The sequence below is a fragment of the Vulpes vulpes genome, chromosome 10, assembly GCF_048418805.1.
Source record: "Vulpes vulpes isolate BD-2025 chromosome 10, VulVul3, whole genome shotgun sequence".
NCBI lineage: Eukaryota > Metazoa > Chordata > Mammalia > Carnivora > Canidae > Vulpes > Vulpes vulpes.
This window is the reverse complement of record NC_132789.1, coordinates 54,185,276-54,213,026: the sequence shown is the minus strand read 5'-3', so window position 1 is coordinate 54,213,026 and position 27,751 is coordinate 54,185,276. Positions and strand designations below refer to the sequence as shown.

Here is a 27,751-nt window from a genome sequence, read left to right as displayed (position 1 = left end):
CTCTCTGTAGGTGGGACCACACATGTCCAACTAGTCCCTTCTCCAGCTGCTGCTGGCAGCTCCGGCCCTGCAGCGCCGAGCAGGGAGGTCCTGGGGCAAGAGGCCTTGTGATGTCAGGCAGCCGCTGAGCTTCTCTGAGTCTTATTTGCTTGGGTGGAAAATGCGGATTATGCCGTCCACGGCCTGGAGCTGTGAGGACTGCAAGCGGGGACAGGTGCAAAGCACCAACTCATAGTTAGGTTCTCAATGCAGCTACTTCTCCTCCTGGCTTGAGTCCAGCTGTCCGAGCCCCTTGGACCTCGTCTGGAGACACCGAAGTGGAGGGATGACCTGCCCAAAGGATAACTCCTCTCTCAATGTTCCAAGCTGCCTCGAGAGGAGGGGCGGCCACCAGGTCAGCCGCGGCTGATGGGAGCTCCTGGTCCTGACAGAGATGGAGTCCGGATGCGGAAGCCCTTCCGTGCTGCCCCCCTGGCCGCAGCCTAGGCGGCAGGTGAGCGGCCCTCCCGGCACCGCCGCCCCCAATGGAGGGAAGTGGTCTGAGCGGGGAGGGAGCACAGGGCTTGGCCTGGGCAGGCCGCAGAAGGAGGGAAGTTGGCGTCCTCGGGTGTGAGCTCGCCCCTGGGCGCCCCGGGGGCAGCGGACCCGCCCTCCCCCGCCCTCCCCCGCCCTGCATCCTAAGGGGGCTCCGCGCACCCAGCCAGGCGCGCAGCCTCTCTCCGATCCCTTCCCGCGCTGCCCCCACCCGAGCCGGGCCACTGCGGGTTGGGGGCGGGGCTGGCTCCGGGGCCTGGTCCGTGGGGCCTGGTCCGTGCCATCCGTGCGCAGCGGGTCCTACGGGCTCCAGACACCCTGTCTCCGCGCAGCCCGTCCTGTGGCCCGCCCTGGCCGCCCTGGCCCTGCTCAGCAGCGTCGCCGAGGCCTCCCTGGGCCCCGCGCCCCGCAGTCCCGCCCCGCGCCTCGGCCCCGCTCCGGCCCCGGCGCCCCCCACCGGCCACCTGCCGGGTAGGTGACGGCGAGGGGCGGGGGCGGGGCGGGGGCGGGGCGGGGCCCGGCGCGTGACTCCGTCTCCTTGCAGGGGGCCGCGCGGCGCGCACGTGCGGCGGAAGAGCCCGGCGGCCGCCGCCCCCGCCCCGGGCCGCGCCCCCGCCGCCCGCGCCCTCGCCCGCGCCCTCCCGCGGGGGCCGTGCGGCGCGGGCGGGGGGCCGGGGGGGCCGGGGGGGCCGCGCGGGGGCGCGGGGCTGCCGCCTGCGCTCGCAGCTGGTGCCGGTGCGCGCGCTCGGCCTGGGCCACAGCTCCGACGAGCTGGTGCGCTTCCGCTTCTGCAGCGGCTCGTGCCGCCGCGCGCGCTCCGCGCACGACCTGAGCCTGGCCAGCCTGCTGGGCGCCGGGGCGCTGCGGCCGCCCCCGGGCTCGCGGCCCGCCAGCCAGCCGTGCTGCCGCCCCACGCGCTACGAGGCCGTCTCCTTCATGGACGTCAACAGCACCTGGAGGACCGTGGACCGCCTGTCGGCCACCGCCTGCGGCTGCCTGGGCTGAGGCCTCGCCCCAGGGCCGGGCGGACTGCACCCTCGGCCGCGGGGCCCCCTCGGAGCCGGAGCCGGCGGGTGAGTGATGCCAGCAGCCCCGAGACGCGGAGGGCCCAGGGACCCGCGCCCCCCGGGTGCCCGCCCCGCAGACACGGACACGTCGGCTCTGGAGCCCGTAGGACGCGCTGCGCACGGACTGGCACGGACCAGGCCCCACGGACCAGGCCCCGGAGCCAGCACCACCCCCCCACCCTGCAGTGGCCGGGGCGCCAAGCCTCCCCCAGGCCCCACGGACCAGGCCCCGAAGCCAGCCCCCCCCCCCCCCCCCGCAGTGGCCGGGCTGCCAAGCCTTGACTAGGCCTGGGGGGCGCGGACCGGAGGAGGAGGCGCGGTTGCGTTGCGCGCACGGGCCTGTACCCACTGGTGGGAGCTGGACCCCTATTTATTACTCTTAAGTTATTTATTTACTTCCGTGCTGTGTCGGATCCTTTCCCGGGCAGTGGGGCTGGCTGCGTCAAAGCCGCTGATGGCCTTCGAGCCTGGCCTCAGGCTGAGTCAGCAATCGGGCCTGGCCCGGATTTTCCATTGCTCGCCTCCATCCTGCAGCTCTGGGACATGGGGCACTGAACACAGGCAGAGCGGGTGGCACAGGTGTGTTCTCTGGCCCAACAGGCCAGCTCTCGCACGCACGCACAGTCCCCAGTGCACACGCACAGTCCCCAGTGCTCGGGATCTGGAGTTACAAGAAAACCCTACCCTTGGGACAGACCCCAGGCTTTCTGGGGGCCTCAATGTGTAATGACACAGTCAGTGAACCACACCTTGCCCCATCCCACTATCACTAATCTGTGTCCTACCCTCCAGGGCACCCTGACATGCGCATACACTGCCTCTGCTTGTAGACAATCCAGCATGGGGGGCGCTCACTACCCGAGTTCCATGAAGCAGCCCAGGGTAAAAGAGCTGCAGAAAAGGCTGGGGCTGGGGAAGAAGGTGCAATGGGAGGCTGGTTTCTGGAGGAACGAAGCAGAGAGTGTCAAGGCAATAGAAAGGCAGGAAAGGACTGAGAGACCCCAAGAGGGATCTGCAATTTTGAGTGATGAACAAGGATATTTATTCATTCAACAAACAGTGATTAGTTACCTATATGTCAGACACTAGGGAGACCCCAGAGATACAGAAGTGAAAGGGCCAAGATCCCTGCCCTGAAGCTTAAGTCAGGAGAGACAAATTCAATTTGACAAACCGTATGAAAAAGGACAAGAAACTAATAGGTATACACATTCATCTGGAAGGAAGGAGGGGTTAGTGCTGACCCTGGCCTTCACAGTGTCCCCAAGTCATCTCTCAAAAGTCCATGCAACCCCTCTGAGCTTTCCTGCATGTCCTGTGAAATCCTGTTTCCTGGGTCCTATGAATTTGTCCAATATGATGATGTTCTTTGGAAAGAAGATGAGGACATGCGTTTGGAAAGGATGCCGACTCAGAGGAACCACCAGGCATATAGAGGGGTTGTCGGTGGCCTGTCGCTGGCCTGAAGCTGAGGAGAGAGGTCTGGGCTGGAGACTGTGCTGGCGGCTGTGAGCACAAGGGCAGTAGCTGCGGCCGAGGTGCGTGGGAGCACCATGGGAGTGAGCCGGCTGAGGCTGGGACCCCTCAGCCATCTGCCACTGCTAACCAAAATTCCTTGCAAACTGTCTAAGCGCCTGCCTGCTTTGGCACAGGTGCCCCCGTCACCCAGGACAGGGCGAGGAGCAGGCAAAAGTGAGGGCTGTGTGCATTCTGGGTCAAGGAGAAACCAGTCTGGGCTTCTAGTCTTCTGTGCTCACTGGCCCAGTTCTAGATGCTCCCAAAACTCTGGTGCTCACACCACCTTCAAACCCTCCTTTGGTACCTCTCTCTGCCTCCAAACTGATTCAGGATCCTCAGTCTCCTGCCCTCCCACTCCCACCCGAAGATAATGGCACCAGTGCCATACAGTTTGCAGATGCCTCGTGGAGGCCTGGGCCCTGGCCCCGGTTGAGGATGGAGGGAGCATCCTGTTGAGCAGGGTCATTGGGCCCAGAGAGCCCCTGCTGGAAAGACTTGAAAGCCTAGCCTAGCCCCCAAGCCCTCGAAGGAGGCCGACTGAGGCCACCTCTGACAATGCTCACAGCAAGAGAGCCAGGTCAGACCCCAAGCCAATGGTGCTGGTTCTCAACTGTCCCCAGACTGCCAGTCCTTAAGCCAGTAGGGTCCCTCCAACTGCATTCTGGGCCCCAGAGAGATTGTGCCCAACATCTCACAAAGTCCTAGATGAAACAGAACCTTTTCCAAGAACACATTCCCAAATCCCTCTTTAAAAAAAGTAAATAGGGATCCCTGGGTGGCGCAGGGGTTTAGCGCCTGCCTTTGGCCCAGGGCGCGATCCTGGAGACCCGGGATCGAATCCCACGTCGGGCTCCCGGTGTATGGAGCCTGCTTCTCCCTCTGCCTATGTCTCTGCCTCTCTCTCTCTCTCTCTCTGTGTGTGACTATCATAAATAAATAAAAATTAAAAAAAAATAAAAATAAATAAAAATAAAAAAAAGTAAATAAAGCCACTTTCCCCCCAAAAGGAAGAAGCCCCAGAGCTATAGTTCTCTGCCTATGACCTGACCAGGAGAGCACTTTCCACTCCTGAGAGTCACAGGTGGTTCTGGTAGCTCTATTTTTGACTGCAGTCTTCGTTTCACATTTGCAAAGCTACATTGCCCCTTTGAGTGGTCTTCCCAGAACCGAGGTACGGTCTCCTCCAAAGGGCCATCAAGTCACCACCTCTTGTAAGACGAAAAACTACAGGCAGCTTTGAAATGGCAGCTTTTCCAGCTTCAGGGAGCACCCAACTGCCCTCTAGATTTGGTTCATCCAGGAATCGAGGTTTGGGGTTCCATGTGCTTTCCTGAACTTGCCAACGACTTTCCTCCTCTCTTGTCCAAGGATTGCCCTATTTACCCTGGCTCGAGACCCCTGCGGCAGAGTGTTGGTGCGCTGGCCTACTCCCTGAGGTCTCCTCCAGAAAAGGAGAGGCTGGGTAGAAAACTGAGGGATCAGAGAAAAGATGTCGTCGGAGAGTCTGTGCCACATGAGATCCCCTTTATTATTCACAGCAGTGGTTCTTAACCTGTTTGGGGGCTGTAGAGTTCTTAGAGAATCTGATAACAGCCAGGGATTCTCTCCCTGCGCCACACCCCCCCCCCCCCCCCCCCCCGCAATGATGAAAAGACCATTCCTGCAATTTATCCTACGTCCTACAGATAGGTATTTGTTGAACAACTAGATTCTCACAGGATTTTGCTTCCGCACTTAATCAAGCTCCCCACCTCACCAGCGTCTCTCTATTCTTCAACCTCTGACTAGGTTTCTCCTCCTCAGGGGAGCCTACACTCATCGTCTTTGGCCTTAGCAGCTATTGCCAATGTCAGCTTCTTCCATCTGAATCCAGGTACAGAGGTCCTCCTTTCCATTTTGATTATTATTTTTTCCCCTGCTGGGATAGCTGGCAAAAGTTAATAAAAGGACAGAGAGGACAGGGCACCTGGCGGCTCAGTCAGGAGCGAGCATGTGGCTCTTGGTCTCAGGGTTGTGAGTTTGAGCCCCACGTGAGATTACTTAAATAAATAAACTTTAGGGGCCCCTGGGTGGCTCAGCGGTTGAGCACCTGTCTTTGTTTGGCTCAGGTAGTGATCCTGGGGTCCTGGGATTGAGTCCCGCATCGGGCTCCCTGCAGGGAGTCTGCTTCTCCCTCTGCCTATCTCTGCCTCTTTGTGTCTCTCATGAGTAAATAAATACAATCTTTTAAAAATAATAAACAAACCTTAAAAATAAGAGTTAATAAAAGGACAAGTGGAAGTTTAAGGGGTAGGGGCTGCTGGGGTCTGCGGGAGCCAGATCTGTGGCTGGTCTCCGCTACACTAGCTGTGTCTCTGGACAAGGCAAGCTGAACGAACCTTCCCCAACCTCGGTTTCCTCCTCTGAAAACGGGGACTAAAAATCCCACCCGAGTTGTCCAGAGAATCGGACCTAAGGTGTGCAAAGCACTGTTCCTAGCACTTAAATGTGAGCTCTTCTTACTCTGATCACTCATAAAAGACAAGTTGCTTCCCAGCGCCTCCCCAAGTCTCCGAGTACTGTCCATGGTATGGGGTTTGCCGGTGGCTCCCCGGGCAGTCCCGAGAGCCGTCCCTTCCCGTTCCAGCGGCGCGCCGAGCCCCCCCCCCCGCTTCTCTGGGCGGGGCGCTGCCTCCTCCCCAGAACCCCCCTTCCTGCGCCCCAGGTGGCGGCGGCCGCGCGGCACCGCAGTGACCTGTTTCTCTCCGCCACCCGCCAACACGCACCTTCATCCACTGGCCCGGCTTCCCAGCTCCGTCCCCCGGCCCCTTCGGCACGCCCTCCTCGGGAGCTGCTCCGCGGCGCCGCCCGCGGCTCCGACCCCGCGGCCCGCAGCAGGTCCGCGCAGGCGGGGCTCCCCGCGGGTCCCCAGCCCACGTGCTCCCGACCTCTGCCGCAAGGCGCCGCCCTCCCGCTGGGCCCAGCGCGGACTACATATCCCAGAGCACTCAGCGGCGGGGCCTTGGCCCAGCGGGGGCCTCGAGCGGCGCGCCGGTCCGCCGCCTGCGCGGGGGCGCGCGGGCCGGCGCGGGGACGGGACCAGGGACCCGGAATGAGTTTCCGCGCAGTTCCGCTGGGCCGGGCCGGGCTGTGCCGGGCCGGGCCGGGCCAGGGCAGGCGCGGGGGGAGGGCGGCGCCTGAGGCGGCGGTGCGGGGGACAGGCGCCGGGGGCAGCCCGCGCCTCGCCGAGGTCCCCGCCCCGTCCCGGCCGGGCCGGCTCGCCTGTCAGTCACTGGGGCGGCGGCGGCGGCGGTAGCGGGGCCGGAGCCGGGCGGAGGGGAGAGCGCGGGCCGGGCCGGGCGGAGGGGACCTGCCACCGCCCCTCAACTCTACGGACTCTTCGCCGCAGACTCGCGAGGCTGCAGCCCTGCGCCCCGTCGGACGCCTCCGTAACCCGCGGAGGGCTCGCTCCCCCGTCACCCCCGCCCCGTGACCTCCTCGCAGGACCCGGCAGCCCGCTCACACGAGGGTGTTGTGGGTACAGGCCGTCGACCCTGTGACCTCCCCCGGGCCCGGGGCTCGCCCCCCACCCCGGCCTGCCTTCCCAGGGACTCCTGCCTCGTAGATTGTGCGGACAGACCCGTGACCTGCCGCCGACACCCCGCCTGCGGACTCTTCACTGCCGGCCCCTCCCCCAGGCCCCCTCGGTTGGCCTCCCCCTGCGAACACCCCTTTGGGCGTCTGGCAAGCCCCCCATCCCCGCCCGAGGTGGGGCGGCCTCGGCAGCCATGCCCGCCCTGGGCCCCCTGGCACCCCGCCGCTTCCTGGGCACCCAAGCCGGGGTCTAGCAGGGGGCCAGCAGCCAAGGGGCTGGGGCCGGAGGCAGGTCGGGGTCCACCTCCCTGCCGGGGAGGGAGCAAAGATGGAGCGGCGGGAGGAGCAGCCGGGGGCTGCAGGGGCTGGAGCAGCACCAGCCTTGGACTTCACTGTGGAGAACGTGGAGAAGGTACGAGGGCCCCGGGGGTGGGCCGTCTGGTGACAGAGCAGAAGTCCTGGGGCCCGGCTCGGATGCCAGAGCCAGGCTTGGGCCGGCTGCCTGCTGGGCTGGTGCCCCAGGGCACCTGGCACTTGCTGCTTCTCTGAGTAGGGTGGACAGCAGTGTGGTGGCCTCCGAATGGGCTATTTTTGACTTTCCTTAGATATGGGTTCCCTGTGGCTACTCTAGGGTCTTGGGATGGTCCCTCCAGGGTGCGGATAGCCCAGACCTACAGCCAGCCTGGCTGTCCTCCAGCTCCATGGGAACTGCATGAGCAGCGCAGTAGGAACCCGGGAACCTGGGAGACCTACAGCTCATTCCCCGGGAACCATACAGATGCTGAGCCATCCTGGACCTGTGTTGTGACCCAGCGGCTCAGGAGATAACCCGAGACTGAAACAGCCTGGGCTGTTTTCCCTTTTTCTTGGGGAAGGGTCCTTCTTGTGTTGGATGGAGGCCAGACCAGTCCTGGGCAGGCAGGAAGGGCTGGCCCCCTTTGTTTTGTGCTGGGTCCAGGGGGTTCAGTCCTGCTGGCAGCTTCAGGGTCCCTTCCCTGCTCTCCTGCCCACACAGCCTCCTGTCATGGCCTCCCCAGGCTTTCCCACTGCCCAGGCTGTCTTCTTTGAACTGTTTCTCTGGCTCTTTCCTGTGTTCTGCCCCAGGGGGGCCTGGGATGCAGAAATGCCTCCCCACTGGGATGAATGGGAAAATTGGGGTACCGCGCAGGAAAGCAAGGAATGGTTGCAGATATTCATTTGTTATTCTTGAGCCCTTTTTGCCATACCACATGATGGGAATGCATCCTTTCTGCCTTGCTCTGCCTGCCTCAGCATCCCCGAGGGGCCAGACAAGGGACAGTAGCTGTAACTTGCCGTCAGAGGTATGGATATGGCTAAGCCTACATGGATGGATCCTGCTTAGGGAGTCAGAGTCCTGACCTGGCTGTTCCACCCCCTGGGACTGGGCGGTGTTGGCATGGTGGCGTTCTCTTCCATGTGCTACCAGGGAGACAAACCACTGTGTTCTTGCCGTGTGAAGTCCCTGTGGAATTGGGACCCTGGAGATTTGGCTAGTTGAGAGCTCCAGACAAGATATTTGCCAGGGCTCCCGGCCAAGACTTCTTCACTAGCTTTTTGGACCCTCACATATGCTCTCTGAGGGGTGTCCTCACCCTCCCTTCCAGTACGTCTCTGGCCTACGGCCGCCTGGCAGTCTTAGTCCTGCTCAGATTTCACACTGGCTTTGGTGTCAGCATCTGGAGTGACCTAGGGATGATCCTGGGGGAGCTGAATAGGACTCTTGGAGTTGATGGGAGCAGCTGTGCCTGGGAGGGTCACAGCCCCTCAGGCTGTTCCATGCTCTTTTCAGGCTTAGCTTCATCCCTTTGGAGCCATTCCTTCAACCTGGGCCTTATCCTTTACCTCAGGTGCCTCCCCTTTGGAGAGCTCAGCCTCCACTTTTTCTGCTTTCCTATGGAGGTTCACTCTCTGGCCCATAGTGTTTTGCTATAAGAGGAAGAGAATATGGCAGAGCGTGGGCAGAGTTCAGGCTCTCAAGATGTCAGTAGGACCCTGGGCCCTTCCTGCTGAGCCCCTCGGTCAGAAACAGAGAGCAGACTTGCAAGACCAAGTCATGCCCTCTGTTCTGGGCTCTGGCAGGACCCAGAGTGGCCAGCACTTGCTCAGTCCTGTGCTGTCCTGCAGGCGCTGCACCAGCTCTACTACGATCCCAACATTGAGAACAAGAACCTGGCTCAGAAGTGGCTGATGCAGGCCCAGGTCTCCCCACAGGCCTGGCACTTCAGCTGGCAGCTACTGCAGCCCGACAAGGTGCCTGAGATCCAGTACTTTGGGGCCAGTGCCCTACACATCAAGATCTCTCGCTACTGGAGTGACATTCCCACTGACCAGTATGAAAGTCTAAAGGCACAGCTCTTCACCCAGATCACCCACTTTGCTAGTGGCTCCAAGATTGTGCTGACTCGGCTGTGTGTGGCGCTGGCCTCCCTGGCTCTCAGTATGATGCCTGACGCTTGGCCATGTGCTGTCGCAGATATGGTACGGCTCTTCCAGGCTGAGGACTCACCGGTGGATGGCCAGGGCCGCTGCCTAGCCCTACTGGAGCTGCTGACAGTGCTGCCAGAGGAGTTCCAGACAAGCCGTCTGCCCCAGTACCGCAAAGGCCTGGTGCGGGCCAGCCTGGCAGTGGAGTGTGGGGCTGTCTTCCCATTGCTAGAGCAGCTGCTACAGCAGCCCAGCTCACCCAGCTGTGTGCGTCAGAAGGTGCTCAAGTGCTTTTCCAGCTGGGTGCAGCTGGAGGTACCACTGCAGGACTGTGAGGCGCTCATTCAGGCTGCCTTTGCTGCTCTGCAGGACTCGGAGCTCTTCGACAGCAGTGTGGAGGCCATTGTCAATGCCATCTCGCAACCTGATGCCCAGAGGTGAGCTGGTCCCCATCTTCCCAGAGAAGGACAGCTTGTGTGGCCATCCATCCATCCATCCATCCATCCATCCATCCATCCATTCAATAAACACTAATTGAGTGCCTACTGCATATGAGGTCCTATGCTGGAGATACACAAGGAGGCAAACAAGACACGGTCCTTATGGTTCAAATAGGGAGACAGACAACTAACCATCCAACGAATTATTCATTACAGTATTTGACTCTTTCTTCTTTTTCTCTCAACCAATCAGTCGCCAAGTCCTGGCTGTTCTGCTCTTGACCATATTGCAAATCTATTTTTTCCATCTCCACTGCCACCACCCTAGTCCAAGCTGTCATCATCTCTCTCCCCAAATTACTGCAGAGCTTTTTCACTAGTCCCCTGGTTTTTACTCTTGTACCCTTTATTGCACACCCAGCAGCTGGAGTGATCTTTTGGAAATGAGCGAGTTTGTCCTTTCTGTTCAGAACTCTTCAGTAGCTTTTCACAGTTCTTAGGATGAAGTTCAGAATCCTTAATGTGATTCACAAAGCAGCTGCACAGTATGGCTAACCTCTAGCCTCTTCTCATGCTATGCTCCTTTCTTTACTCTCACACAATCTTTTCAGTTCCTCGAATGTCCCATGTTCCTCCTAGCCTCTGAACCATCACATGTACTTGACATATCATCTCTACCTCAGCTGAAACTTCTCTTTCTTGGGAAAGCCATCAATGATTTTTAAGACCAACTTTGGTCTTTTTTATTATTTTATCTCAGAGCTCTTAGTGTTTTTCCTTCTTAGCCCATAACACAGTTTCATTGTAAATTAGTGTATGTCTCTCCATTGGTTTCTCAGCTCTGTGAGGACAGGCACTGTGTCATTTTATTTTGTCACATTATGCCTGGCAGCATTTGGTAGCATTCAGTATTTTTCAAACAGATGAAAAGTAGGAGTTGCCTGAGTGGCGAGAGGTGGGAGTGGGGTGGGAGAGACCAGGGGAGGAGTGAGTGTTCCAGGCTTCAGGAACTAAAGCAGGGGCATGGCCTTGGTGGGCAGCACCATAGTTACCTACAAGGACCTGAAAGAAGGTGAATATGGTGAGGTGTTTGTGCAAACGCTTGTTGAGCACCTGTGTTGAGTGCCAGGTGCACAAAGTTGAATGGGTTGACTTCAGCAGGCCAGAAAGTCACAGTCTAATAATAGACACGTAAAGGGCAAGTATGGTCAATGAGATGAGTGCTATAATGGAGAAAGTGGGGAGATGTGAGCCCAGAGGAGGCATTTAACCCCGTCTTAGGGTCGTGAAAGGCTTCCCAGAGGAGCCTGAGCAAGGAAAGGGCACAGAGAGGGCCTGGTGAGTGGTGATGCTTAAACAGCATGGTTTAAGGGCCAGTTGTGGGAGGTTTGGGTCCAGATCATGCAAGACCTTGTCAACCAGGCTTAAGATTTTGGTCTTCATCCTGAGGAGGATTAAAGTTATTAAAGAATTTTAAGTAGAGAAAATGGCATAATGAGATTTTTAGTATAAGTTGGATTGGCCAGGGCAGGACTGGAGACACCAACACTTCAGAGATAGGGTGCCTGAGTGGCTCAGTCATTTGAGTGCCCAACTTTTTATCTCAGCTCAGGTCTTGATCTCGGGGTCATGAGTTCAAGCTCTGAGTTAGGTTCCACACTGGGCAAGGAGCCTACTTAAAAAAAAAAAAAAAAAAAAAAAAAGGAATGAGAGATGGGGCTTCAGAAACCCTTAATAGAGTTGGAGGGGAAAACGCTGAAAGAGATAGCTTCAAAGAGTGGTCAATGGCTCCAGCCTTGGCATTAGTCACCTCTGACTTTTGAATCCCGGATGGTCCACTCACTAGATCTGAGACCTTGGATAAGTTACTTTTAAACCTCAGTTTCCTCATCAGTAAAATGTGTGTGATCATATTGACCTCACAGAGCTGTAAAGGCTTAAATAGGATAGTGTGCACAGGGCCCCTGGTACTCTATAAAGAATATTTTGGTATGAGGATTAAAGAAGAGAAGGTCTGTGAAAGGTTTCGTGTGGTTCCTGTACCCCCCATAAACAGCACTTGCTAGTATTTGGTATTGTTACTGCATTGGCAGTTAGTGTATCTTTCCTGTGGTTTCCCAGATTTTCCAACTCAAGGTGGGTACCAAGTCTGAGGTCTAGCCTTCCTTGGCAGCCTGAAGCTCGAGTGCCAGCTGGGCTCGGACAGTTGGTGGCCAAGGGGGGATTGCCCAGGGCCACTGAATGGGTGATATGGGGTGTCCTTGGATACACCCAGGTTTACCTGCCCAACCAGTCTTGAGGGCTCTGGCAGGTAATTGATGCCTCTTTTCCGCTGAACGAATGAGCGAACAAGGAGCCAGTGAGGGAACCCACAGCCTCCTGAGCGCCCATTGGCTGCAGCCCCCATGGTTGCTTAGCAACTCTCCCCATTTTCTCAGCTCTCCTCCCGGAGCTCTAATTGCAGGTCTGGGCTGAGCTCAGTGTGAGTGGCAGCCAGCAAGTCCCAGCAGCCCTGCCCTGGCAGCTTGAGCTGACCAATGGAACTAGGCCTCTTGAACCCAGTCTCAGCCACAGCCTTAAAAGACATCCTCGCTATCTCCCTCCCCCAAACCTAGAAACCTCTGGAAGCCTCAGACTTGCCCTCTGTCTACTCACAGTTCTTAGGAGCAGGTGCCCAGCTGGTAGGAAATCTAAACAAGGGCTTCTCCTATTGGTGGGCTGCACCTAGCCTGGTGTCAGAGTTTGGGCCTTGCTCTGTTGAGTCAAGTTTCCTAGACTTTGGCTTGAGAAAGTCACCTGTGGTTTTGAGTCTTGGGTCATCCAGCCACTCTCTTCCCCAGGTGTCCTGACATTGGCTCTCCCCTTGGCTAAGCTTGCACTCAGGGCCCCTCATCCCCGCTCTTCCACAGCTGCTGCTGCTTGCGCAGCTCCCTCTCCGTTGGTTTTCTTTTTCTTGAAATGTGTTTTTAATCTTGGAAAAGCTTTTCACTGGGGGCTGGGGGAAAAAAGAAGGTGAATTAAACAGGCTCTTGGGGGGCTCCCATCAGTTAGAATTTGAGATACGGACTGAGATTTGCATAGATCCTTTGGAGAAATTCAGGTTGGGCCCTCAAAGAGCAATCCTGCAGCAGAAGCAGCTACCTCAGCCTGGAATTTGTCTCTAAGTTGCTATATGACCTTGAGTAATACTCTGAGCCCTTCTGGACCATATTGTCTGTAATTTAGCCTATTATGCAACTCAAACGTGACAAATCAAGAACCCAGTGAAGATTGGGGTACTTGCTGTGTACATCAACTTTGGCAGGTGTGAAGGAGCCATGGTAGGGATGCGTTGGGGATAGAGCACTACTTCCTGCCCCCATCTCAGCTGCTGGGGAGCTCGCAGGCCATGGCTTTGGCCCTGCCCCTGCTCTTTGTGCCGGAGTCTGGCCTGAAGGTGCCCATTGTCTGGTGGTGCGGCCTGTGTCAGGGTCATGAGACTGAAGCTATCCCAGCTGTCTCCAGGCAGCACACTCTAGGGCTGTCTCTGGGTTGAGGGTGTCCTGGTGTGGACACCTTGTCCCACCAGAATAGAGATTTGGAGAAAGCCATTATCCCTGGCTGGTTGCCTCTTGTTTACATCCTACCCTTGAGGTTATGAGGCTATCTGCCTAGCACTCTGCTTAGGGCAAATGCAGATAGAACTCCTCTGGCCCATCAGTCCCCCTGCCTCTCCACAGATTGCTCTGGTGACACTGTGATTGGTAGCAGAGGGGTCTCAAGCATCTGATTCTGCCACCCCCTAAGAGCATCACTTCCTCTGACTAGTCTGATCTCCACAGAGCAGGCTGCTGGGGAGGGGTACAGAGAGATTGAGGTAACAGTCTCTCCATCTCCTTTGTATACTTCACTTCCCCTGCTCCCCCTTTAAAATCATTGTGCTTCAGGACTCTGACTTGGACCCTCTTTTTTCCCATTCAGTGCTTGCTTCCTGGGCAATGCTCATCTACTCCCATAGCTTCAATTACCAGCTGTTTGCCCATGACTGTGTCTCTTGCTCTGACTTCTCCCTTGGGCTTCAGGTTTTCATATCCAACTCTCTGGACACTTCTATTTGCAGATCTCACCAGGTACCTCTGATTCAACATGCCTGACACTGAACTTAGCACCTTCTGGCCTCCCATTACATTTATTACTCTCACCTTCCACCCATTCCTCTTGACCTCAGTAAATAGCTCCATCATCTACTTAGTTGTTCAGCCAGTAACCTGAGAGGTGTCCTTAATTCTTCCCCATTGTTATATCCAGTTAGTCATCAAGTCCTGTCCATTTTGCCTCTTAGCTGTCTCCAGGTTCATCATCTATTGCTCTCCCTTCGTACTGCCACCGGAGTACATAGGAATTAGGATTTGGTGGTAGGGAATGGAGTGGACTGTGGGGATTGCTGTCAGTGCCTCCTGATGTCTTTATTAGGGCTCCTAAGTCTGTATTAACTTCTCTGTCTCCCATCCTTGTTCAGTCTCCCTTAACAGCATCTGTGTTAGTCTCCTAGAGGACCTATAATAAAGTACTGCACACTGGGTAGCTTTAAACAACAGAAATTTATTGCCTCATGGTTGCAAAGGCTAGAAGTCCAAAGTCAAGGTGTTGGCTTCCTCTAAAAACCTGTAGGAGAATCAAACCTTCCTCACTCCCTCCTAGCTTCTGCTGGTTTGCTGGCAGTCTTGTTCCTTGGCTTGCAGTTGTATGACTCCAATCTTTGCCTTTGTGATCACATATCATTCTCCCTGTAAGAGTCTGTGTTCATGGTTGTTTTCATATAAGAATACCTGTTATAGGGGGATCCCTGGGTGGCTGAGTGGTTTAGCGCCGCCTTCAGCCCAAAGCGTGATCCTGATCCTGGAGTCCCAGGATCGAGTCCCACATCAGGCTCCCTGCATGGAGCCTGCTTCTCCCTCTGCCTGTGTCTCTGCCTCTCTCTCTCTCTGTCTCTCATAAATAAATAAATAAAATCTTTAAAAAAATAAAAAGAATACCTGTTATATTGTATTAGAGTCCCCCCCCGCCCCCGCACCCCGCCATGACCTCATCTGCAATGACCCTGTTTCCAAATAAGATTGCATTCTGAGGTTAGGACTTCAACATATCTTTTTTGGGGATACAGTTTAGCCCATAACCGTCTGCCCTCTGCCCCCCCCCCACCAAATTTATGTTCCTCCCACATGCAAAATATGTATATCTCATTCCAACTTCCCCAGAAATCTTAAGCCATGCTAGCATCAACTATAAGTCTAATTTGAGGACATAATTCAACCCATTCAACGCTGGCCTTCTCATACTTCCTTCCTGGAGTTCTCCTGGAGGTCCCTGACTTAAGGGTTTTCCTGATATGGGCAGCATCAAAGCTGCCCTATAGGCCCTGACCTCTTTTTTGTTTTGGGTTTAATGTGGGGTGGGTGCTTTGCTGGCAGACAGAGAACGTGCCTCTCTCTCAAAGCTGGTGGGGGATAGGCAGAGGGCTCTGATGAGTCTCCTTACCTCATGCCTCCAGGTATGTGAATACACTCCTGAAACTCATCCCACTGGTGCTGGGACTGCAAGATCAATTGCGACAGGCAGTGCAGAATGGGGACATGGAGACCTCCCATGGCATCTGTCGCATTGCTGTGGCCCTGGGCGAGAACCACTCCCGGTAAGGAGTGGGGCAGCTGAGGGTGGGGTAGGGTCCTCTAAGAGGTAGAGTTATGGAGTCCTACTGGGGGAGGTGGAATGACCTTACTATACCTCCTCTTTCCAAGGGCCTTGCTGGACCAAGTGGAGCACTGGCAGAGCTTCCTAGCCCTTGTCAACATGATTATGTTCTGTACTGGCATCCCTGGCCACTATCCTGTCAACGAGACCACCAGTTCCCTGACCCTCACCTTCTGGTACACGCTGCAGGTGTGTCTGTGTGAGCTCTAGTAGGATTAAGCTGTAATGATAGGGCCTAGTGCCTCGATGGCTAACTTCCTTCCCTGGCTCTCTCAGGATGACATTCTGTCTTTCGAGGCAGAGAAGCAGGCTGTGTACCAGCAGGTGTACCGGCCAGTCTACTTCCAGCTGGTGGATGTACTTCTGCACAAGGCTCAGTTCCCTTCTGATGAGGAATACGGATTCTGGTCCTCAGACGAGAAGGAGCAGTTCCGAATTTACAGGTGATGGTAGCAGGCCAGTCCTACCTCTAAATAGAATCCTGAAATAATGAAGTCAATAAGAGGAGGAGCCCAAGGCCAGGCTTCCTGAATCCTGGGGCTCCTTTCCCTATTCTCTAGGCACTTTTACAGGGTTGTGAGGGAACTGGGTGGGCTCCTGGGCTTGGGGGCAGGATCCGGGCATTATATAAGGTCTTCATCTACTTCTTAGGGTGGACATCTCAGATACGCTCATGTATGTGTATGAGATGCTGGGGGCCGAGCTGCTCAGCAACCTCTATGAGAAGCTAGGCCGTTTGCTCACCAGCTCAGAGGAGCCCTACTCCTGGCAGGTATTTCCCAAGCCTGATTCCCTTAGCCCTCCCCCAAACTGCCCTTCCTCAGGCAAGCCAGTGGTACCCTCTTTCCTCAGCACACAGAGGCCCTGCTCTATGGCTTCCAATCCATCGCAGAGACCATCGATGTCAATTATTCTGATGTGGTGCCTGGGCTCATTGGCCTCATTCCACGGATCAGTATCAGCAACGTGCAGCTGGCGGATACTGTCATGTTCACCATTGGTGAGACCTGGCACATACCCATGAGCACATTTCCAGAGCCACAGGCACCCATCCCCAGCCGCAGTCAGCCTGCTGGTTCCTGTCCAAAATGGGAAAGACACACATGCCCACACATACACACACACACAATCAGCATGGCAGCCAACTGACTGTCCTGGCACATCTAGGGGTCCTTCCCACAGTGTTCTGAGCTGCAATTCAGTGAGGCTGGTTTGCTGTCAATGGAACAGCAGCACTAGGTCTCTTCTGAGTAACTCATTCCTGCTTCTCAGCTATAAGGCTCCTATTTAAGCATGTGCATGCATATCTCCCTATTCAGTACGAGGGCTATAACTTGATCCTGCCAGAAGCTCTGCCTACCTCACAGGGACATAGTACAAAGCCAGCCTGGCCTGCCTCAAATATCTCCCATCTTCCTTCTTCCTCCAGGAGCTTTGTCTGAATGGCTGGCTGACCACCCTGTCATGATCAACAGTGTTCTGCCCCTCGTACTGCATGCCCTAGGCAATCCTGAGCTCTCTGTCTCTTCTGTATCCACCCTCAAGAAGATCTGCCGAGAATGCAAGTATGACCTGCCACCCTATGCTGCTAACATCGTGGCTGTCTCCCAGGTATGCAGGGGCTGCGGTGGGGCTGGGTCTCAGGGCACATTGTCATGTGGAGTCAGGGCTCCTCTCCTGACTCCACTGGTACCATATTCCTTTTGTTTACCTCCAGGATGTGCTGATGAAACAGATCCACAAGGTGAGCCCAAAAGTTTCTAGAGGATCCTTGGGGATATTATGGAAATCTGCGGAAATCCTTTTCTGCCTTTTTCTACCCCTTGTCTTTTATTCTGTTCTTGGAACCTTCCCTCAAGAGGTTCATTCTTCCTACCCATGACGAGATGTGTCCAGGATTGACTCTCCATGTTCTGCTCCACAGACAAGCCAGTGCATGTGGCTGATGCAGGCACTGGGCTTCCTGCTGTCAGCCCTGCAGGTGGAGGAGATCCTTAAGAATCTGCACTCACTTATCTCGCCCTATATCCAGCAACTGGAGAAGCTAGCAGAGGAGATAGTGAGTGAGCTGGGGTGTGTGTGTGTGTGTGTGTGTGTGTGTGTGTGTATGTGTGTGTGTATGTGTCACCAGAGGGCAGGGGTGGGCTCCCCTTTGTGTGGGCTGTGGCTGTCAGGGCATAGGGTTGGAGTTGGCAGTCAGGGCTGGGGTCAGGGGCCAAGCTGGGGCCGGGAGATCCAGAGCTTGGTTTGATTTTCCCCATAGCCTAATCCTTCCAACAAGCTGGCCATTGTCCACATCTTGGGGCTTCTCTCCAACCTCTTCACCACACTGGATGTCAGTCATCATGAAGATGATCATGAAGGCTCTGAGCTCCGGAAGCTGCCAGTGCCGCAGGGACCCAATCCCGTGGGTGATGTTGCCATTGTCCCACCCCCACCACACACCCTGTGGGAATGTCATTGTTTCTCCCCAACGTTATGGGTAATATTGCCATTGTTCCCTTGGCCCCATGGGGCATGATACATTTAGTCCTCTGACCCCTGAATGACCTTATCATTGCCACTTACTTTATAGGGAGTGATGTCATTGTCTCATCCAACCCTGTGGATGATATGGTCTTTGTCCCCAGTCCAACCAGGGTAATGTCATTGCGGTTTCTCCACCCCATGGGAGACACTGGCATTTTCCTTCAGCCTCCTAAGTGATGTAATTATGGGCCCCTGTTTAACCCCCTACTTCTACTTCACTATTCACTGTCCCCAGCAGGCACTGGGAATGCTTACATGCTCTACATGTAATAGTTCTTGCCTTTGAGTTGCTCCCTGTCTAGAGGAAAATACATATAAACAGATTGTCACAAAGCGATGTGATAAGTACTGTGGTAAGCTCAGGCACAGGGGTGTTGGGGTGGCCACTTACAAGCTGTTTGATCCGGGGCAAGCCTCAGCTTCCCTTTCAAAACTATGAATGTCAGACTGGCTGGCTTGTTCATCTCGTAGAACTACGCTGGATGGCATATGTGGTCTTGAGTGAAAGTACTTGGCACACTGTAAAGTTCTGTAGAAAAGTGAGAGACTGTTTGGATCACTGTTCCCACAGTTTCTCCTAGAGAAAAGGAAGCCACAGTATCCTGGCTCCTCTCCTCGACTCCTCACCTTAGTTTCACGTGCCCTTTTGGCTCTAGACCAAACTTGGGCCAGCGTCCTCCCAACAGAGCCCCTTCTCCTTCCATGGTAGTCATTGTCCTGCCTTCCCTCACCTCCTAGGACCTCAGTCTGCTCTCTGCTCCCTCTACCATATATGTGCTACCATATGTGTGCATCCCTTGGGACTCTCCACCTTAGGCCTAGGGTCTCTAGATGACACAGCATCTCTACTTCTTCAGGGGCTAACCCAAAGGCTTTTGGCACTAAAAGGATTTTTCTGAGCAGAAATGGATAGGGAGTGATTTTTTTTAAAGGTTACAGTTTTGGTAATTTTCTGAAGCCCTCATAGTATCCCTGCTTTGCACTTTGACGCTTCCTATAAAATGATCCCTAGAATTCAGAATATCCTCTTTCATTCATGAGGATTTCAACAAACCACTCCTTCCCCCAAGGTCCCATCCATTGAGTCCCCAATGTCCAGTCTGGGGTAATAGGTTTGAACTTCTGGCCTGCTTCGTATTATCAGGTCCATCATGGGTAGGTGAGAGTGATGGCGGGGGCATCTCACTTATTCTGTGTCTTCAGGTGGTTGTGGTGTTGCAGCAGGTCTTCCAGCTTATCCAGAAGGTGCTGAGCAAATGGCTGAATGATGCCCAGGTGGTGGAGGTAAGCCTCAGTCCTGCTCTCTGTCCTCATGGTGACTTTGCTTAGATATGGAGCAGGACGAAGGTGTTGCTGCTCCAGCTTGGCTTGCAATGGTCTGGAGAAAATAAAGGAAGTGAATCCTGCCCTACAGGTACAAGGAATCTTTTGGGAAGACATTCAGAACTTCCCAATATCACAAGAAATGCTTCACTGAAGAACTGTGATGTTGGGTCTGTGACAGTCAGGGGTCCGCTTTGTAATCAGAGACCTGCCTTTGGTCCCTTTTCAATTCAGGATTTTCTTGCTTTTGCCGCTCTCTGAGAGGAAATGGTGGAGATGTAAGTAGCAAGACTTGAATTGCAAAGTTTTATCCTGTGCCGCTGTGAGAAGGGCATTTTTGCCTCCTGCCTTTCAGGGTGAGGGTCAGACTTGTTTACCTTTCAGGGTCAGGCCAGGGTTATAGGTAAGGGTTCCTCCTTAGGCCTCCTCTGTGCAGGGCCTCAGTTCTATTCCAGCTGATTAGGACCTGCTAACCAAGGTCCCTTTGCTTTCTTCCTTTTCTCTTTATTTTTTTTTTTTTTCAACTGAAATGTATCTGATGTTTAACATTGTTTAAATTCAAGGTGTACAGTATGTGGATTTGATGCAATTCTACATTATAATATGATTACCGCTGTATGATAATTAACACCCCTATCAAGTCACACAATTATAATTTCTTTTTAGTGGTTGGAATAATTAAGATCTAGTCTCTTGGCAAGTTTGATGATCGTAATAGTGTTGTTTATCTCATTTGTCCCTTTGCTTCCTTCCCAAGGCGGTGTGCGCTATCTTTGAGAAGTCCGTTAAGACGCTGCTGGATGACTTTGCCCCCATGGTGCCACAGCTGTGTGAGATGCTGGGCCGGATGTACAGCACCATACCCCAGGCCTCTGCTCTTGACCTCACTCGACAGGTAGGCCTTCTGACTGAGGCAGCAGTGTTCTAGATTTCATCCTAGTTAGAGATCTGACCCGGGGATGGGTGGGTGGGTAGAGTGGGGTGAAGGGCTGCCCTGGCAGGGATCCTGACCTGCATTCCAGGGATGCTGGCCAGTTCTTGATGAGACAGGGCCTCAGCTGACCAGCATTCCCTGCTTTGTTGTAGCTGGTCCACATCTTTGCTCATGAACCTGCCCACTTTCCCCCAATCGAGGCCCTCTTCCTGCTCGTCACCTCCGTCACACTCACTCTCTTCCAGCAAGGTAGGTCCTGACCAGGGTCTCTGCTGCTGCCGCCACTGCCACTGCCTCTGCTTCCCTGACTGGGGAGCCAAAGCTGCCCACTCTGTTCTCCTCTGTCCCCTGAGTTGCACATGGGACTTGGTGGGAAACTTACGGGATCAAGCACAGCACAACTGTCACCCTACAAATAGCTGACACCTTAGGTTGAAGTGGATAAGAGAGTGAATGATGTCTTCTACTGGCCTCCTGGGCTCAGGGCCAGTCTTGATGTGGGGGAAGGTGGGGCCAGAGCTCTGAGGGACTTGGGGAACTAGGCTGGCTCCTTTTCTTTGGGATATAATGAAAAGTGGAAAGAGCATGGGCTTTGGAGTCAGATAGACCTAGATTTTAAGCTCATCACCACCAACTAGTTGTGTGACCTTGGGCAAGTCACTTACCTTTGCAGAGCCTTCGTTTCCATGTCTATGAAATGGAGATTTCATGTACTTGATAGAATTGTGATAGGTATAAAAGTAGCGTTTTTTTTTTTTTGGTCCCCTGGCTTGGGGTTTTTGCACATGAAGTGTTCAGGGAGTGCTGGTTCCTTTCTGTACATTCTAGGCTAACACCCTATGGCTAAGGCCCCAGCACTCTATTCTCTGTGGCCCTCTGCCTGAGAGAGCTGGGAGCAGGGGGCTCCAGGCTTCTAACTTGGAAAAGAAATGGCGCTACTTCACCAGCCTCATGAATCTTGCCTGGACTTGTAGTCACGGGTTGGGAGCTTACCAGGGATTTCAGCTGGAGCCAGAGTGCTCTCTGCTTCTGTCCTCAAGTGTGTGGTCCCATGATGTTGGCCTCTGCTCCAGTGGGCCATGGGTAGGTGCAAAGTGGGCAGAAACTTGAGCCAGAAACCGGATGTGGCCATCCTTAACTCCACCCCTCCCACTCCTCATACTCAGTCAGGAGCAAGTCTGGATGGTTCTGGCTTCTGATTATCCCTCCATCTGCCTACCTCTCCCCTCCCTCCATGACCACACCTCCGTGTAGGGTGTCTGGATCACCTCAGCCGTCCTCTAACTGCTTTCTCTGACATCTGCCCTTCTCCCCAGGCCATTCTGCACCCTGCAGGTGTAATGATCTTTAGACTACACACATCTGAGTATTTTCCCTCCCTGGCTGGAAACCCTTTCATTGTTCTCCATTGCCTCAGGTTCTCATCCCACTCCCACCCACATGATGCAGCTCCTGCATACTCCTCAGTGTCTTCTGCCAGCATCCCCAAGATACCAGCAGTCCAGCCACACTGACTTCTCCTTTCCTGTGTCCCATTTGATCCTCTGACTGGAATGCCCTGTGCCCTTTAATGGGTGAGCTCTCACTCCTCCATGCCTTACCCATGCATCAGCCCTGAGAAGCTTCTCTGGGGCCAAATTGGGTGCACCGACTTCGTGCTGAAACTGCATCACATACGCCCTGCTGATATAGCACCAATCATACTCAGTGATTAGCTTTCATGTGTTTGTCTCTCTCCCTAGACTAAGCCCCTCAAAGGCAGGATTGAGTCTCTTCTTTCTGCATCCTCGGTACCCAGAACAGGGGCAGCATAGAGCAGATATCAGACGCTGTTGAAGAGAGGAGAGTGAGGCCTCTGCCCTCAGAACCTTTCTTCCTCACCATCTGGGGCCCACCGCGAGCAGGGTGACTGCTGGACATCAAACATGCTGTCCACAGGGGGACCCCAGGCATGGGGCACATTGGGCCTCACTCTCCAGGACTTGAGTAACTCAGGGCTCAGATGTGAAGGAGATGGGCTTTATCAGTGGCTCCTCATAGCCTGGAGAAGGAAGCAGGAAAGAGATCATTATCTACAGTTGGGGAAACTGGGCATTTGTGGCTTGCACAAGATCACACAGCTCCTTAGTGGTGTTTCAGACAGATATTTGTGCAGCGCCTCCTCCTGAAAGTGGAACAGCCAAAGCAGGAGCTCCAGACACATACCTTGTCCTTGCTGCAAGTGTCAACAGCACTGGAGGCAGAGTAGTGTCCAACAGCAGTCATATTTGTTGGGCTTGTTGGTTGTCTTGCAGGACAGGATGGCCCCCTTACCTGTTATGCTGTCCCAGTCTTCCCATTCCTTTCTCAGCCTCTGCCCTCCCACTACACCATGGGGTGATATGTTGACTGGTTTCCCTCTTTCTTTGTGTGTCCAGATTGGGGGAGCTGGTCTTCAACCCTGAGCCTGGCTCTCTGCTGAGTCGGTGTTCATGTGGAGGGACTTTGCTGGGTGGGGCTCTCATTTTTGGCCTCATGATACAGTTTCTTCCCCTAGGCCCTGCCGGCAGCTTGCCCAACCATCCCCACCGCATATTGGGCTCTGCCTAGCCAGAGAGGAGTCCTCTGGTTTAAGTGGACCCAAGTGACTCCTTTCCCTGGCCAGACCAAGAGCCCTAAGGCCATCAAAGCGAGAGGGCACGTGCTCAGGCCCTAATGACCTCACCTTTTCAGGCGAGTGGGGCGTCCGAGGGAGTTACCAAGGACTGCCTCCCACCAGCCTGCTCTCCTCTTTGATGGCTAGTGTTGGGGAGATAAGTGCCAGGAGGCAGTATAGGGGCACCCCAGCCAGCCAGAGGCCGCAGCAAGAGTGTAGGGGTTGTCTCTTCAGCTCTGTGGAGTCCAACATTGCTCCAGCACCAAAGGATCACTTGGGGGACTGGCCTGAGGAGGAGTGGGGAGTAGGTGGAAGGCCCCTTGGGAGGGAGCTGGGGCAGGCCCGTCCTTCACTTTGCCGTCTCTTTCTGTTGGGCTTCTCCCAGTTCATGGTTTTTGTATGTTTTGTTTCTTTATCTTGCTTCCTGCTGCTCATGTGCCCCCACGCTGTCTCCCTGCAGGCTCTCAGTCCCACATAACTATATGAGGTTGAGTTGCTGTTTGTATAATTTTTTCTTAAGTTCCATCTTTATTATATTTTAGGGCCCAGGGATCATCCTGATATTGTTGATTCATTTATGCAACTCCTGGCACAGGTGTGTTTTAGTTTTATTCATTCACGTTCTGTTCTCTCTCTTTCTCTTTCTCTTATGTTGAAATTCAATTTAAGCCTATTTTTAGCTTTCTGTTGACAAATTTTTTTTCTGTTCAGTTGAATAGAGTTTCTTCATCTGTTTCCGTGGAAGTTGACAACCCAACATCCTCCTTTAGTGCCCCTTTGCCTCAACTAGCTCATTCTTCCACCAAGACCAGGGAGAGGCCATCCCGAAGGGAGGGAGCTGGGCTGGCCTGGGCGGGGGAGGGGGAGTAACTGTGCCCAGCAGCTCCTGTGCAGTTGGGGTGCCCGAGAAGTTCAGGGGTAAGATTGGAGTTGAAGGGCCTGGGGTTCATTGTCCCCGTGCTCCTGCCGGGAACTGCCTGCCTCAGTGCCCCCAGCCTGCTCTGAAGAGGTGGCCAGGAGGAGCTCTGAAGGGAGGGGCTGAAGATGAATGTGCTGGGGTGGAGCCCTGAGTCGGGCTGTCAGATGGGTTTGCTGCTGCTGGGGGGCAGGGTGCTGGCTCCATTGTGAGACTGCGTTGGGATGTGTTTGTGTTTGGTGTGTGTTTAAGTGTGTTGGACCTTATTTGTGTTTTGAGTTTAGTTTGGTCTGGAAACAAATCATGTAGCTGCTCTAAGTGGCATGTGTGTTGTGTTGGGATAAATGTGTTAAGTGTGGGCACGTGCATTGATGAATGTTGTATGTTGATGTGCACTAGGCATTAATGGGGCTTGAACAGTGATATGTGTTGGAGGTGTGTGTATTGGACTGTGGGAGTGTGTATTTTGGTGGAGGAGTATATATTACGGTACCACTATGTCTGTATTAGAGGTTGTATGTTGTGGAAGATACATGTGTTGAGCTGTGGGGCCATGGGGTTAGTGGGGGGACAATGGGGGGTTCCTGTGGGTTGGGGTAAATGATGTGTTTTTTGCTTAATCATTCCACAAATATTTATTGGGTGTGTAATACATGTTTGGTATCTGCTAGATGCTGAGGATATAATGATAAGCAAAGGCAGGCACAGTTCTTACTCACTTAGAACTTATAGTCTAGTGGGGGGATGGGGTGCAGGAGGAGGGGAGAATAGGGAGTATGTTCTGGGCCTGGATGGACACGTGTGTGGGTATCTGTGAAGGTGCATCTTTAGGGGTGAGGGCGTTGACGTGTGTGTTTGTGGATGGGTGTGTCGGGAGAGTACATGTGCTGGAGAGCTGGGTAGTCTGAAGGTGTCGGCATGTGGATGTGGCTGGGGGATTGGGGAGGTTTGGGGACCTGAATATGTAGCAGAGTGTGTTGCGAATGTGGGAAAGTATGTATAAAGGATGTGATAGAGGTGTGTTAGAGGGTAAGTAGGGTGTTTCCAGAGAGAGTGCTTGTGGCGGTGTTTGCACATGAGTGAACATGGGGGAGTGGAAGGTATGTAAGGGGCTGGACGGTTAGGGGTCTACATGCTATGGCATTGGGGGGCTGCTGGGGAGCAGCAGTGTTTGATGACTGCTGGAGCTGTGCAGAGCATCTCCTGTGACCTGAGGATGTGCCATTCGTGTCCTGGTACCACTTGGGGTGGGCTCTCTGCCCCCTGTACTCCTTCCATTCCCCCCACATGGCAGCATTGACTCCTGGGCTGGGTGTGGCTGAGAAGGGCCTGGACACAGGGTATCCTGGTTGAATGGTGGGGCCGTGGCTCCAAGGCTCCTACCCTACTTTTCCTCTTCCTAAGCTGGAGGGTGTCTGAGGAATGCAGGCGGGATGTGGGAGGGGGGCTTTTGGACTGGGCTCCGCATCCAGCTGCCATCTCTTCTTCCTGCTGTCCTGTTAATAAATCCAGAGGGCTTTGACTGCCTCTGAATCAAAGCAGTCACTGCTGGCTATCTGGAGCCTGCAGGAGGTCTGGCCTTGATGGAGGGGATAATAAAAGTGTTTTCTCAGGGAGTGACTTGGGACCCAAGCTTTCTGTATTGTGACACCCTCTCCAACCTCTCACACACACTTGTGCATTCATGTACACATACATGTACATAGCATCCCCTGGCTGCTCCCCTCCTGGCTGACTGAACTGTGGGGTGGTTTGGGTCTCCCAGAGATGGCTGGGTGGCTGATTTTGGCAGCCTGTACCTATGGTGCGTGAAGTCGGGGCCTGGGGTGGCAGGTGAGTGGGGGGTAGGGGGGATGGTCCTTGGAGCTGGTTGGGGCTGGGCTTACCAGCTCCACCTCCTGCAGGCTCTGAAGCGGAAGCCAGATTTGTTCCTGTGTGAACGATTGGATGTCAAAGCTGTGTTCCAGTGTGGTAAGTGGGGTCAGGTGGACAGGAGGGCCTGGGGCCCCCTCAGAAGGATCCTTAGGCCCCATCTGATCTGCCTCTGCCTCTCCCACAGCTGTGCTGGCCCTCAAGTTCCCCGAGGCACCTACTGTCAAGGCCTCCTGTGGCTTCTTTGTGAGTCCCATGCTGAGTCCTGAGCCCCCACCACCCCTATACCCAGCCCTGCCCTGCTCAGGACTCCAGAGGGTAGGGGTGTGGTGTGCAGGTCTTGTCCCCAGGGAGAATGGGGGAAGAGCTGAGGCTGACCGGCCTCTCCATCCTCTGTAGACAGAGCTGCTGCCTCGGTGTGGGGAAGTAGAACCTGTGGGGAAAGTGGTTCAGGAGGATGGCCGTATGCTGCTCATAGCAGTGCTGGAGGTGAGATGGAGCCAGTGTTTGGTGGGGGCTTGAGGGGGGTGGGGTAGCCCTCACTGCTGAGGCAGCTGCCCTTCTGGGAAGCTTGAACCTTTGGTTCCCTAAACTCTCTCTGATTCTGTTTCTTCATCAGTTAAATAGCTGACAGTTGTTAGGGTTGCTGTGAGGATCAGCTGGCTCTCAGAAAACAGCACTCACTTGCCATGTGCAGTTTGGCTGAGGAACTGTCCAGGAGTGGGTGGGGTGTGGCTAGGCACCTTTGCTGCAAAAGGGGCAAGGCCCTGGTATACTGAGAACCCATCTCCCTCAGGCCATTGGGGGCCAGGCCTCCCGCAGCCTCATGGACTGCTTTGCCGACATCCTATTTGCTCTGAACAAACACTGCTTCAGCCTCCTGAGCATGTGGATCAAGGAGGCACTGCAGCCACCTGGTTTTCCCTCTGCCCGCCTCAGTCCTGAACAGAAGGACACCTTCAGCCAGCAGATCCTTCGGTGAGCAGAGCTGGCGGGGCCTGGGCTTGGGTGCAGAGGAGGGGGTGGTCCTGGTGGATGGTACTAACCTGATCTCCCTTCCCTTCTTCAGTGAGCGAGTGAACAAGAGGCGGGTGAAGGAGATGGTGAAGGAATTCACACTGCTGTGCCGGGGGCTACATGGCACAGATTATACAGCTGACTACTGAGGGGCACCCCCCTGTCCCACCCACACCTCCTCCTCACCCCTCCCTATCCCCAAAGAGTAAACCTGGATCTTCACTGCATTGCTGTCTCTGCTTCCTTTCCTCTGCCACCGTCACATAACTGTGGGAAGGTCTGGGGGAAGGATGGGAGGATTTTTAGATCCAGGCCTTAATAGGGAGTTACGGGGCCAACTTCTAGATCCTAGAGTGGAAGGGGTTCCCTGTAGCCAAGCCTACTAGGCTGGAGCCATTCATAATACTGCCATTGCCGTTGGGTTGGAGTGGGACTGCAGTAGTATCAGCCACCTCCTCCCCTACTGCCACCCATTAAATTAGTCCCAGCATCCATGCATGCATACATTGATTTATGTGACATTCAACAATGCTGAGTGTTAGCCCCCTAGTTCTGCCTTGCTTTGTTCTGTCTGAACAAGGGCTGATCTAGTCCATAGCCACCATGTTAAACTCGGAGGATGGGACCAGTAAGGGAAGGATGCATGGAGGAACTTTCATTTCTGATGGAAATGGAAGGTTTCCTAGGTAGAGGACTTGGGACTTTTGGCCAGAAATGAGGTGGGGCGGGATCCAGCTAGGAGGGAAGAAATGATGAGTGGTTTTAAGTCCCAGGATGGGTTTCTTGTGTGGGGTTCTGGAGACCAAACTTGCACAGGGTTGGGGAAAGGTGTAGAAGGTGGGGCTGAACATGTGTGAGAGGAACGGTGGCAGCCCCCAGAGGAAGAGGAACGCAGGATCTAGAACTGTCTTCATACCCAGGGCTGCCCACCTCTGTGGTACCTGACCCGCTCTTGGTTGGAGCTCAGTCAGGACCAGGGACAGCTCCTGGATGGCTGTTGCTCTCCCTCCCTGAGCAGGGTTCCCTCCTTTCCGTCTCCTTAGCCATAACTCCACCGCTGTTGCCTCTTATCCATCCCAGCTTTCTCCTCAGTAAGATCTGAAGAGCAGGACTCGGATCTCCCCATTTCCATTCCTGAACCTTGCATCTTCTTGGTGGGGACAGGAAAATTGGTTACTCCCACGTTTGTCTCCTTCCCTGTTCACTTCCCAATCTTTG

General features: G+C 54.6%; 2 protein-coding genes across 2 annotated transcripts; both read left to right on the top strand.

Annotated features, from left to right (window-relative positions):
• Positions 1–339: 339 nt before the first annotated feature.
• On the top strand, positions 340–8,927 carry ARTN (artemin). The gene is made up of 4 exons (XM_072724235.1): positions 340–493; positions 867–1,005; positions 1,079–1,607; positions 8,838–8,927. Exons 1-3 carry the CDS (start codon positions 434–436, stop codon positions 1,537–1,539), a joined length of 660 nt encoding a protein of 219 aa, XP_072580336.1. The 5' UTR covers positions 340–433; the 3' UTR covers positions 1,540–1,607; positions 8,838–8,927.
• On the top strand, positions 6,386–26,760 carry IPO13 (importin 13). The gene is made up of 20 exons (XM_025992024.2): positions 6,386–7,104; positions 8,838–9,574; positions 15,108–15,248; positions 15,355–15,496; positions 15,584–15,750; positions 15,959–16,079; positions 16,160–16,307; positions 16,737–16,918; positions 17,025–17,051; positions 17,232–17,366; positions 17,571–17,714; positions 19,040–19,120; positions 19,917–20,054; positions 20,246–20,342; positions 23,271–23,323; positions 25,549–25,615; positions 25,704–25,762; positions 25,916–26,005; positions 26,313–26,494; positions 26,586–26,760. Exons 1-20 carry the CDS (start codon positions 7,021–7,023, stop codon positions 26,680–26,682), a joined length of 2,892 nt encoding a protein of 963 aa, XP_025847809.1. The 5' UTR covers positions 6,386–7,020; the 3' UTR covers positions 26,683–26,760.
• Positions 26,761–27,751: the final 991 nt, after the last annotated feature.